Consider the following 12,606-nt stretch of genomic DNA (forward strand, 5'->3'; position numbering starts at 1 on the left):
GACAAAAACCTTGTGAAGTTCAACAAGGAGAAGTGCAAAGTCCTGCTCCTGGGAAGGAACACCCCCAGGCACCAGTATACACTGTTGCCAGCCAGCCGGACAGCAGTATGGGATAAAAAGGACTTGGTGTCCAGTCCTGGTGGACATCAAACTGGACATGAGAGGCAATGTGCCCTTGCCACAAAGAAGGTCAGCAGGCTCCCAGGCTGCATTAGGAGGAGTGTTGCCAGCAGGTCAAGGGAGGTGACCCTTCCCCTCTGCTCAGCACAGCTGAGGCCACTCCTGGAGCACGGGGTCCAGTTCTGGGCTTGCCAGTACAGGAGACAAATGGACATACTGGAGAGAGTCCAGTGAAGGGCCACAAAGATGATTAAGGGACAGGATCATCCCTCCTAGGAGGAGAGGCTGGGAGAGCTGGGACTGTTCATCCTGGGGAAGAGATGGCTCAGGGGGACCGGATCAATTTGTGTGGGGACCAAAGGAGATGGAGCCTGACTCTTCTCAGTGGTGACCAGTGACAGGATAAGAGGCAACAGGTAATTCTATTTAAGCACCAGCTAAAACTTGATTGCTGAACAGAACTGAACTGAAACAGGTTGTCCAGAGGAATTCTAGAGTCTCTGTCTCCGGAGATCTTCAAAGCCCTGGGCAGCCTTCACAGCTGACCTTCCTTTGAGCTGGGGCTGGGCTGGGTGATCTCCAGGATTGGCCCTGTCCTCAGCTCCTCGCTGGTCCACATTAAGCCAAGTGCAGTGGGACTGGTGTGGGCAGAGCGCACAGAGCCCGCAGTCTGGCCACCTCTCAGGTCCACGTGCTGCCGTTTAGCAGCCTTTGATAAGCACCCAACACTTCACAGCACAAGCACGTTTTAGAGCTTGCCTAGTTCGTTTTTTTTTTTTTCCAGAGTTGCATAACCCTAGGCCAACATTCTGTCTTTTGTTACACAGACTCACAGGGAAAATCCCTCCTGTAGTTTAGATAAATAGTTTTCCTTTTTGTGGCCATGCCACTTGGCACATTTTAGTTTCCTTTTGATTTACTGAAATCGAAAATGAGCGCTGAGTCAGAGCTCAACATACTTGGCTCCAATTCATGCCGTATCCCATTCTTTCTGACTTATCTCCCCCTCTCTTCCTAATTCTCTTTGGCAATTTCACTTTCGTGACATCCTCTGTCATCATTCTGGAATTTCCACTCAGGCTTCTCCTACTGTCTCCAGGACTCCCTATTAAAAGGGAGCTGAATCCAACTGCTGCAGTCCGAGCTGCATCTGCCAGAGCTTCTGCTCCTGCTCCAACTGCTCTCACCCGACGGGAAGATGAAGGTCTCTGCAGCCGTTTTTGCTCTGCTCCTCATTGTAGCCTCTTGCTCCCAAACTTTCTCTGGCCCAGGTGAGTCCTGCTTTTTCATTTGTGAAGGAAGAACAGGTCTGAGCCTTTGTTATCTTTTCTCCATTGAGCTCCCCCGGCAATTTTTCAGCATTTGCGCCACTCTTCGCTTTGCACTGAGATCAGCTACATGCAGGAACCCCAGAATTAGAAAATCATCCATCCATCCATTCATCCATCCATCCATCATCCATCCATTCATCCTGGGCTCAGAGTACTCATTTGTGGTTATAGTTTAGGGACGTCCGTCTCACCCCGGGGCTGGGGGAGGTGGAGAAACGAAGCTCTGAGCAAAGATTAGGTGGAAATCTCCCCCAGTACCTGAAAATATTGTTACTGGCATTGGACCAGATGATTCCCAATGTCTATTTCAACTTTAATTATTCTCTAATTCCTCACTCCCTCCCCTGCCAGCATGGCTCCCTGAGCTGATTGGTTGGCTGCTCCTGACGCGCAGCCCAGCACATGCTCACGTTGTCTCTCCTTGCCTCTTCCAGTTGGATCTGACCTCCCAATCTGCTGCTTCTCCTACACACATCACAAGCTCCCGCGGAAGCTGATCCAGCGGCATTACAGCACCAGCACCAGCTGCACGCTGCCGGCCATCGTGTGAGTACTGGTGCTGAATCCTGGGGGCAGCCCGGCTGGGGCAGCACGGGGACGGCCACTGCGGGGTGTGAGCGACCAGCTCTGTGGGGTGACTGGGCACGGGGGTCTGCAGGAACAGAGCAGGATGAGGGGAACGGGTTTGCCCAGGGGCTGCCAGCGATGCTCTTGTGGGGATGCCCAGGGATGTTCCTGCAGGAGCTGAGGATGTAGGAAAAGAGTTGGTAATGGGGGAAACCACAGCCAGGCACTGGTTTCAGTGTCAGCTTAGGGCACAGGGGAGAACCCCTTGCAGTGCCCCAAAGCTGGGGTCCAGGCCCTCCTGGGATGCAGGTTTGAGCAGAGATCTAATATGCCTCATGTATGTTCCACAGGTTCATCACAAAGAAAGGCCGCCAGGTCTGTGCCAACCCCAGTGACTCCTGGGTTCAAAGTTACCTGCAAAACTTGAAGCGGAACTGAGCAAAGCGAAATGGCAAGCGTAGCTGCTGTCATGCATGAGTTGCATCATCTTGAGCCCCTGCGCTGGAGCTGGACACTGGGGAAGCAGGAGCCCATGTGATCTGCAGGCAGCTCCAGGGGACTGCTGGAAGGCCACCACAGGACACCTCGTGCTGGGGTGCTGCTACTCGCCCGTGGCTTGCACGGACCAGTGTGTAACTTCATCCCTCTGCCCTGACACACTGCCTGTGGCCTGGGACTGCACCTCTATTATTCTTATATTATTTTAAATTATTTAAGAAATTATCATATGGGTTAGGCAATACTTCCTTCTGTGGATAATAATGCTATTTATGGGAGGGTGGCCCATAGTCTTTGTGTTGAATGATGGGTGGCCCTGACTTACACGTGTGAAATCTTGATTCTGGAGAATAAAGAATTTGGACAAAGCCTCTGCTTTTTTTTTTCCTTTATGTGCCTCTGTGGTGTTCACCAGCGTAGAGACAGAACCTCACCCTGAGCCTATCTGCGCACTCTATATGGCATGTGATGATGGGAAATGGTTTGAGGCAACACCATCAAGTTTCCAGCAGACATATGAATATCCTTCGAGACCTCATTCCCTCACCACATACACCCCCGCCTCCCACATCCTCTACAGAACTAGATATGTCATATATGGGCCTTTTACATGCATGAGTATGCTCCCCACACATCCCAGACATGTCCATATGTGTGCTTGCTGCTCCCAGCCCCACACGCTGCACCCCAAGCTGGTCCCGGGTGTCACAGATGGAGTGATTAACTTTACTAGTTAGAGTGAAGTAGTGAAATATTTATTAAGGTGAACCAGTGATTTAACAAAACCAGTAGTAAGTGCGATAAAACCAGTAGTAAATGTGATAGTGTTTTACAAGATTCGATGTCAGGGTACACTCTATTATTTACTGCACAGAGGACAGGGTCAGACAGGCTGTCAGGGAGACCCTCCCGTTGAGTCACAGGTTCAGAAAGGACCCCTTTGCTTTCTAAACTCCTTCTCAGAGAGGAGTCTGGTGTGGCTGGATCCAATCCTAGTCCCAGACTTGGTCAATGGTTTATGTCTAAAGGGTTATGTGCAATCAATCCTTTACATTTCTTAGCTAAGATTTCAAAGTTTAGCATGCTATGAGTCACTTACCAAGACTCCCAGACTCGAGGAGCAGAACCTTAAGCTAGCGTCCTCACAAAAGAGGAGATCCTGGCGTGCAGCCCGCTGCCGTACAGGAGAGCTCAAAGGGCTCTTGGGCTGTCCACTATTTATACAGTAAGATAATTGACCTATAGTCATATTTTCATGGCAACAAAATTTCTAGGTCCCCACTCCAGACAGTATTTTGACTATGCTGCCAGCCATCCCCCAGAGACCGGGTGCAAGTTATCACAGCTGCTGTTGTGATGGCCGTGGTGGCCAAGGCCGGGCAGGAGCCGGGGCTGGGGCGGGCGGGAGCAAACCAGGGAGAGCACACCACCACACCGGGGAGCAATGGGGTGGTGACAGACACATCGCTGTAGGAGGTAAGAGGATGAGTAAGACAGATACTGCCAGAGGCTTTGAGAGGGGAGCAGGAAGAGTAGCTCACGGTCGGATGGGAGGAACCAGAAGGTGTGGAGCAGGCGTGGTGCTGGGGGCTGCCTGGGAGCTGGCAGGTACCTGGGGATTGCAAGCTGCTCTTCCATCCTCACACCGAGGGTGCTGGGGCGCAGAGGAGGGCCAGTTCCCTGCCCATGCCCACCCCTGCTGGCTAAGCAGCAGCATTTCCCAGCACAGAGCCCACAGGCACCCAGATGCCACTTTCAGAAGCCCCATGGCGAATCTCCTCACACGGATCTGTTCTTCTGAGACATCACTGCATCTCTGCCCCCCAGCCCCCATGTGCAGCTGGGTCGTGCCGAGCCCGGAAGCACTGCCTGCCGAGGGGCAGGGACCTCAGCTTTCCTTCTCACCACCCTAACAGGGGTTGTTCTGTACTTTCCCATTTGTGAAACAAAACGAAGGGCTCAGCTATGCTGCGGGGGTAAAACAGCCACCAGCAAACCTGCTGCAGTCATTCCCAGGACCTGGCTTTGCATAGGAACATGAATGGGAGAGAGTGGGTCCCAAGGGTAAAAGCTCACTGCAATCACGCTCAGCACTCCTCTGCTTCTGCACAGTGAGAATAAATGTCCCCAACACCATGGTCACCCAGAGCTGACTGGCCTTGAAGCCATGCTGTTCCAGTCAGTATTTCTTCTTCCTAAAGAAAAAAAAAAGCCTTTCTGTTATTGTTTTGTTATTTCCTGCAGCTATGCATCAGACTTGGCCACCCCAAGGCTGGGAAAGCACCTCCACTTTGCCTTGTGATTTCCCTCCAGCCTTGTGTTTTCCAGGCTGGAGAAGTGGCTGCAGGCTCATGGGGCACCCAAGGAGCAGCATCCCAGCAAAGGACAGACCCAGCCCAGCACCATGCTGTGTCCCAGGAGATGGTGCTGGCAATGGGGTACCATGTGGAGGGCTCCTCTCCAGAGCAGTGGGGATGGCTCTTTACCACTCTGCTGGGAGGATGACTTGGGAAAGGCTCTTGCTCACCCCTGGCAGTGTCCCAGTGCTCCCCTGGCACAACAGGGTCCTAGCAGAGAGAACAGGCCCAAGCAGGCGTGAGGTAGGTCAGCATGCTTACAAAAGCCCTTTTCCACTCTATGGACAGGGCTTACCATTGTGAAGGAGAGACAAAAATCTGCAGAGGGGTGTATCCTGAGCAGGGCTTCGCGCTGTGCCATGAAACATGGGAGCAGAGAGTGGCTACCACATGGTGGGGTGGATGGACAGGAGGTGCTGCCTGCAGGTGGGCAGATAAGGAGCCCAGGAAGGGGGTGCTGGGGACCTCCTCTACCCCTGAGGGCAGCCTGACCCCCCCTCACCTACTGCACACAGTCGCCTTTTCGGCTGAGAAGCTGAGTTTGGTGCTGCAGGAGCCCAGAATAGTCCCTGATCTGGGGCTCTGCGTGCACCGAGGGGATGGAGGACGGATGTTGTGGTGAGAGGGAAGGATGGAGGGCGTCTGAGGTTTGCCCCAGGCCCAGGGGCAGGAGAGAGGCTGGAGAGGCCGGAGGACTTGGTGCTGCAGTTGCCTCTTCTCCGGACAGTCCCTGGCTGGGAGCCCAGGCACATGTGGGAATTTTCCTGTCCAGCCTTTCTGCTTTCAGTTTCCTGCTGAAATTCCAGCAGCAGCAACCAAGCGGGGAGAGATATTGCTGAATCCAGGGGATGTATCGGCTGCTTTCGATGGTCCTGCTTTGAGGCTTGGGGCAGCACCAGCCCTTGCTTGCCTGACGCACAAAAATCTGCGAGAGGTAGCTCGGCTGTAGATCAGTCTCTGGCCCTGACACCCTTTTCCACATCAACCCTGACAGCCCAACAGCCCCTTTCCTGCAGATTCCTTTGCTCTCCAAGCAATTCAGGGATATCTGTGCTGCAAAATGGGGTGCTTGTTGGGATGGGCTCCGTCATGAGATTGCATGTGGGACATGGGCACAAACAAGCGTGGAGCCAGGTGTCAAGTCTCAAAACACAGCCAGGACTCAGCAAGGCCAAGTGGTTCACCAGCCAGAGCTGCGCTGAAAGAATGGGAGTCCAGCGGAGAGGCAAGGGAGGAGCTTAGCTTCCCAGTTGCCTGCTGGAAGGTGACCATTGCTCAGCCATCAGGCTTCTAATGTGCTTACAGAGGTGGACAAAAGCCAAGGCCAGCTGCTCCCATGGGGCCAGGAAGGTTGACTCTGCAGGACCCCATGAACCACAGGCTTCTCATTCACTGGTGTTGTGGCAGAAGGCCCCCAGAAGGTCAGAAGACCTTCATGGTGCCATGGGCAAAGATGTCCTGGTTCTCTGGTATTTTTGAGAGCATGAACCCTGTGGCTGTCCCCTTTCTCCCAGTGCAGCTGGGAGAAGCCTGGGAAGGGAGGTGAGCCATGCAGACCTTCAGACCCAACGGCTGCATTGGCTCCCTGTTCCTAATCAGACTCTAGCTGTCACCTCCATCAGCCTCTGCAGGGCAGTTCTCATGTCCTCTCACTCTCGGATGTTCTTCTCAAGACAAGGACAGCTGATGTTGCTGAAGCAGCTGCTACATTAAGGGACATGGACTTTCCCTGTGGCTCTTTGGTAGCTGGTTTGAACTTGGCCTCATGGCTCAGTCTCTTTGAGTTCTGTCTTTCTAACCTACACTGGCCATATTCTGGCAGCTCCACGTCACTCAAGAAGTCTTTCTCCTAAATCCATACATTTATATGCGGGGTTTCATCACTGGTGCTTCCCTGTGGGAAGTGGGGACTGGATGGATCAGTGCTGAGCATGAACATGGTCTGTGTGTCTGCTTAGCTGCTGAGAGGAACATGAAGGTCTCTCTGGTTGAATCTTGTTGCTCTCCTTGTTGCTGCCCTCTGTTCCCAATCCTGCTCTGCTCCAGGTCAATCCACCTCTGTCTTTGGATTGTTTTTTTCTGTCCTGGAGGAAAAAGAGCTCATGATGATGACCTGTAATGCCTGAGGAACAGACATGACCTGCTCTGACTCCTTGGTCTGGAGCGTGACCTGCTGGAAGTGTTTATTCTCTGCTGGTCGTAAATATCCATGTTGTGTCCTCTCCTGGTCATATGGATTCAATCTTGCTCTCCAAATCTCTTCCATCTGTCTCTGACACAGCTGTGTGTTACTTCACATACACTTGGCAGAAGCTTTCCAGGAAACACATGAAGTGCTATTTTTACACCACCAGTATGCCCCAGCAGCCAGCTGTTGTGAGGGTATGGGCTCTTGCCTGTGTAGGAAGCTTTTGGCTCGGCCCCACAAATATTTCTCCCTCTTGGGTCTGAGAGTGGGACTTATTGGGGTATTATCTACTAAGTTCTGGCAAGGAGAGATGGTTTCCAGTTACAAGAATAAGGCTGAGAAGGGCCTGCTTGCACTGATGCTGGGATGAGCCCAGTGGAGGGAGGATGAGAAGTTGCTCCTGGTCTCATGTGGGTGCATCCAACATGGCACGGCTGAGAAAGTGCTCCCAGGAGAGGTTTTGGTGTGTGGCAGAGAAATGCCCAGAAGCTGCCTGCAGCAGGAGACACCAACCACACACTCTGCAGCGCCCGCTTGGCTCTGTGGTCCTTCCCCCTGCCTGTGGATGCCAGCAACAAGTTGAGGCAGAGCCAAGAGTCTGGCCCCGGCGACCTTCTCTGGTTTATGAGCACCTCCCCTTGGCTGGCTTCCCTCACACCAGACAATGGTCACAAAAAGGACATTCCCCAGCCCTGGTGTGACTCTGCAACTCCATGGTGGTGCATCCCTTCCCCACCACATTGGTTTCCTGGTCTTCCCCACTTCACAGCTTCATCACCAGGAAGAATCAACAGGTCTATGCTGACCCCACAGATGTCTGGGTGAAGGCATTTGCGAACTTTTTGGGGACACACCGTCACCTGATCCCCCAGTGCTTTAGGCACTGGGGGCGCAGGGCCAGCCCCAGCTTCTTCCACTCCTCGTGCAACGGGATGATTTTGGTGTCATGGACTAAAATCGTCACAGTCCCGTGGGCAGGGAAGTGGGACCTGTGGCCCCAGCAAGGAGTGCTGGCCCCATCAGCCCACCTCACCCAGCCTGACTCTGCAAAGGCAAGCTCATGCCTCAGTTTCCCATCTGTAATGCTTAAAAGCTCTCTGTGAAGTGCTCAAGGAGCCCCTGTATAAAAGCAAACCCAAATGAGCACTGTTTGACTATTCACATGATCAGGAAGACATAGCTGATTTTTCTATCCCTTTGCTGCTTGCCTCTGCTGCCAGGCTGTGCCCCAGGGTCCCCTTGTCTCCTGCCACAGTGGGCTGTGCCAGAGCTGCTTCTCAGGGATGCAAACCAGAATCTTGTCCTCTCCCCTCCTGCTGAGCTATCTCCCTAGCCTGCAGAGCTTCTGGCCACCTTCTGCCTTGATGGAAGGGGCATTTCAAGTGTGTTGTTAATTCACAATTTTCATCTTTATTCGGTAGATGTACTTTCAGGCTGTCTTTAAGGAATAAAGAACCTTTTCTCTCTGCATGTCCTTGATGTCCCACTGCTCTCTGCACCCACCCCTCTGCACCCACCTCTATTCCCATACACTTTTCCTCCCATCCCCAGGGACAGCCACCCTCTTCTGCCCAGGGCTGTACCACTTTGTGCCCCATCACCAAGGATTTGGGACCTCCTTCATCCCTGGGACCCCCTCCATCCCTCAGCACCTCAACAGCATGCAGGCAGGTGCCCTGCCAGGATGCAGGGACAAGATCAGTTCAGGTTGTGGTACCAGATCTCGGTGCACAGACATCTTAGGTCTCCCCCAGCTGTCCTGTTCTTGCAGGGAGGATGATCTGCCAGCTCAGCCTGGCACAGCAGGGTCCATCAGGGCTACAAAGGGCCCTTGCTGACCCTGGCTTCATGGCTCGGACAATCCCCTCCTCTCTAGGGACCCTTGTCCTGGTCACTGAGAACCTCCCCTGTGCCCCTGGGCTCTGTGAGGTTTCTACACCCATTCCCTGCATTGACAGAGGCAGCTGCTGCTGGGGCTATAGTCCCAAGCTGTGGAGAGCCCAGGAGTGGTGGGTGACAGCTCTGCCCTCAGCTCCTGCCAGAAATAGAGACTTTGAGGCAGTTCATAAGGAACTGCAATAGGAAATGTTCATTAATAAACAGGGAGACCTGGGACAGATGGTGATGGGAGAGAAGAGGAGACAACTTGAACATTTGCAGACCACTGTGGCACCAAGGGGTTTGGGGTGTTTTCCCGACACTGTATCTCACACTGCTTCACTTGCCCCTGATTATGGGGGATCATTTGTTTCTAGCAATGGGGAGGGAGCTGAGAAATACCTTCCAGGGTGATGAGCAGTTCATTTTGTGGTGGAAAATGTTCTGGGAGGTAAAGATCTGACATGCATAAGCTGCCAGGTGGGGATACTCTTGGCCAAGGGGTGATACAAAAGCTTCCGAGCTCTTGCTTCAGACAGCTCTGATGGAGACAACCTGGAGAGCAAAGGTCTCTGTCGCCCCAGCAGAGCTTCAGTGGCAGGGACATCAGATCTGGCACTCTTGTTATCTGCCCACAAAAATATCAGCTAGTTTTAAATGCAAACCAGAGGCTGATAAAGTGTTTTTGTGGGTTTTACTTGGTGCAAAAGATCTCTTGTGTTTTTTTTAAACCAAATTCAGGTTTTCTTTCCAAAGCAGTTGAAGAACAGCAGGTAACTGGTGCCTGTCTTTCACAGTAGAACACTAACAGCGCTAACCCAGTGCTGAGCACAGCTCTGGCTGCATCTCCAGAGGAGCCCACACTGGGGACATGGTCCCGGCTGACCAGCCCCTGAGCCACCCTCCTCTGAGCTCACTCCAGAGAGGCCACTACACACCTACCCTGTGGTTTCCAGTGGGTCCAGCTCCACCAGTCCCTGGCTACTTGGGGAGAACGCAGGGGCTGGGAAGGAGCAGCCCTGGGAGGTGCTGAAGTCATGATGGGGCCACTGGTGGGACCAGGGAGGGGACCCAGAAAGGAAAGCTTTTGGGGCTTAGGAGGCTGAGGCATTTCCAGCTGGGAAGCTGGGATTCTTCCCTTGCCTCTCCCAAAATGGTTGTAGTGGGGTCCTACTGGCCCCATTTTTCCAGGCAGGAGGAAAAAAACCTCTTCCAGAGCTGACACAGAGAGAAAATATCTTTATTCTTTGGCACCAGCAAGAGACAACGTTTTGAGAACAAGGCTGAACAATGTGGTTCCACAATAAGCATCCTGTAAATAAACCAGCACACCACTTCCTCCACTAAGGAGACAGATCTGACTCACAGCATCGACCGTACCATGGTAAAATTCACCCAGCTGACTTGGATGTCAGCCTGGCTTTATATGACAGCACTCATACCTGATTTTGACAGACCAATTCCCACAAATAGCTCTGGGGATAAAATCCCCCTCCCATTCTAGCAGCAGAGGCACGAGGAGGGGACAGTTTAGCTACATGTCACACAGCAGGCTATGCCAAGTCGGGTCTGCAAGGGCAGGAGGTCCCCAGCATCACAGCTGCCAGTAAGGGTGGCTAAATTATCACGGAAAAATGACACCTTTGCAAGACAAAAGGAGCTTCTGGGGTCCCAACGTGGCTCAGCGGGTCCTGGTGCTCAGCAACAGGATTTCTAGGTCTGTGATGGATGATCTTGCAAGACTTCTCCAGGGCAGAGACCTCTCAGCTCCCAGCGCTCACTGCAGCTCCAGGGCATTCACATATTCCTTCACCCACCTGGCGTCAGGGTTAGCACAGACCTGCCGGTCCTTCCTGGTGGTGAACCTGTCAAGTCATGCAGGGAGGTGTTACAGCCCCGGAGAGGGAACAGGACACGAGGGCCTTGGGTCACTTCCTGGGCACATGGTGATCTGCCCTGTGGTCAAGGCTAGCCCCCAAGGGGATTACGTCCCCCCATGCTCCCATCTCACAAACGCCCAAGAATCAGGGGTCTGCAGAGCCTGCTAAAACCCAGAGGGCAGGGAGAGATCAGGGTCCTCTGGGAGAACCCCTCCATGTTCAGGTGTTCCTGGCCATGTTCAGTGTGGAGGTGAGCAGAGGGGCCGCTGGCAGATTGGGTGCAAGTCTTGCAGGTGGCACATTATGTGCATTGTGCTCATCACCACTGGGAGGTCCTACTGGCTATAGAGGGACCTCCTTCCCACACCTTACTCCCAGCACCAGGATGGTGCAAGGAGACCAAGGAAGCCACTTATTTCTCAGCTGAGGAGGATGAGTGCTCACGTGCTGCACATGGTACCTGTGTTGGCTGCCCCCTTCCCTTACTCCAGGTATGGATCCTCACACCACCATGCTCTTGGCCCCATTGGATGTGAAGCAAAGAGCCCAAAGGCTGGCAGAGCCTTTCCTCAGAGCCTAGAGCAGGAGCTGGTACTTACACAACTGCTGGCTGTGAACACTTGCTGCTAGTGTAGAAATAATCCTTCACATGACTCTGGGGCAGCTTTCGTGAAGTGTAGCTGAAGCAGCACACAGTTGCATCAGCCCCGACTGGAAGAGATCAGGAAAGCCAACATGAGTCTATCACTCAATAAACTGCACATTCCCCAGCTGAGAGCCTGGGCAACCATCCCCTTTGTCAGCTGCGGAGCCCTCCTCTCTTCCTGTTTCCCCAGAAAGTCAGCAAGGAATTGCTGTGTACACCAAAACTTAATTAAAGTCATTGCTACGATTTCTTGTTAAATGTTTTGCAGTCACTTTCGGTGATAAAAATCCCTTCATTCACCCTGGGACCACTTCTAAAGCTCAGCAACAAAATCAGAGGAGATGAAACCTGAAAACTTTGATACTTAGCAGCAAAATTCATTCCTAAGATAAAAGGATGCTAGAAGGAAAGACAAGAAAGCAAGAGCAGATATTCACACAGGTTTTCCAGCTAAATTTTTCCAGTTCTGCTTCAGAATTACTGGCAGTCAGAGTAAAAATCCACCCCAAGAGAGCAGAGAGAGATGCTGTACTCACATGGAGCAGGAGAGGCCTGAGAAAAGAGGGCAGCAACAAGGATGATGGAGAGGCACACTGCAGAGGCATTCATTATGGACAGAGATGAGTTGTGAGGCCAGAGGCAGGACAAGGGCAGATCCCTCCTGTGTCTGATGTGAGGAGCTGGCTCAGTCCTCGCTTTTTATAGGGACAGTGGCCAGCCCCATCAGTCAGATTTCAGGCCAAACTCTTGGAGTTTCCATAGCGTAACAGCTGATGTCACAGCACCTTTGCCTCAGAAATGGCTGAAAAAAAGGAAGCAGCAGGTCTAGGAAATACCAGAATAGCCCTTGTGCGAGGTGAGGTAAGTCTGAGCAAATCGGTACACGCGTGAGGGCTACACTGACCAAGACAGGATATGAAACCACCCTTGAGCAGCAGGTTCACACTTTGATTCACCAACATGACAGCAGTACTCAGAAAACCCATCTCAGCATCCTCCCCAAAGGACCAGGAGGACCTTAACTCAGTCTCTTTTTCAAGGACCCAGGCCTTGAGCATAAAGGTGCTCAGACCCTCAAAATGGCCTGGGGACAGGTAGTTGTAGAGGGCAATGAGGTCTCCCCTCACCTTCCTCTTCTCCA

General features: G+C 52.7%; 2 protein-coding genes across 2 annotated transcripts; one reads left to right on the forward strand and one right to left on the reverse strand.

Moving 5' to 3' along the window:
* Window positions 1-1,258: 1,258 nt before the first annotated feature.
* Window positions 1,259-2,874, forward strand: LOC106898469 (C-C motif chemokine 4-like). The gene is made up of 3 exons (XM_014959726.1): window positions 1,259-1,391; window positions 1,886-1,997; window positions 2,369-2,874. Exons 1-3 carry the CDS (start codon window positions 1,319-1,321, stop codon window positions 2,454-2,456), a joined length of 273 nt encoding a protein of 90 aa, XP_014815212.1. The 5' UTR covers window positions 1,259-1,318; the 3' UTR covers window positions 2,457-2,874.
* Window positions 2,875-10,163: 7,289 nt separating this feature from the next.
* On the reverse strand, window positions 10,164-12,250 carry LOC106898467 (C-C motif chemokine 5-like). The gene is made up of 3 exons (XM_014959723.1): window positions 12,002-12,250; window positions 11,419-11,530; window positions 10,164-10,804 (listed from the first exon to the last, which is right to left on the reverse strand). The coding sequence occupies exons 1-3, from the start codon at window positions 12,072-12,074 to the stop codon at window positions 10,717-10,719; spliced, it is 273 nt and encodes a 90-aa protein (XP_014815209.1). The 5' UTR covers window positions 12,075-12,250; the 3' UTR covers window positions 10,164-10,716.
* Between the last annotated feature and the right edge of the window lie 356 nt (window positions 12,251-12,606).

Source organism: Calidris pugnax, unplaced genomic scaffold (assembly GCF_001431845.1).
Source record: "Calidris pugnax isolate Ruff unplaced genomic scaffold, ASM143184v1 scaffold461, whole genome shotgun sequence".
Lineage (NCBI taxonomy): Eukaryota > Metazoa > Chordata > Aves > Charadriiformes > Scolopacidae > Calidris > Calidris pugnax.

Bases quoted from the DNA above. Each gene is read 5' to 3' on its own strand.
- LOC106898469 (XM_014959726.1), top strand. From the start codon at position 1,319: ATGAAGGTCTCTGCAGCCGTTTTTGCTCTGCTCCTCATTGTAGCCTCT. The intron at 1,392-1,885 runs GTGAGTCCTGCT...TGCCTCTTCCAG, and splicing joins CCAAACTTTCTCTGGCCCAG to TTGGATCTGACCTCCCAATC. The intron at 1,998-2,368 runs GTGAGTACTGGT...TATGTTCCACAG, and splicing joins TGCACGCTGCCGGCCATCGT to GTTCATCACAAAGAAAGGCC.
- LOC106898467 (XM_014959723.1), bottom strand. From the start codon at position 12,074: ATGAATGCCTCTGCAGTGTGCCTCTCCATCATCCTTGTTGCTGCCCTC. The intron at 11,531-12,001 runs GTGAGTACAGCA...GATCTCTTCCAG, and splicing joins TCAGGCCTCTCCTGCTCCAT to TCGGGGCTGATGCAACTGTG. The intron at 10,805-11,418 runs GTAAGTACCAGC...ATGACTTGACAG, and splicing joins TGTTCACAGCCAGCAGTTGT to GTTCACCACCAGGAAGGACC.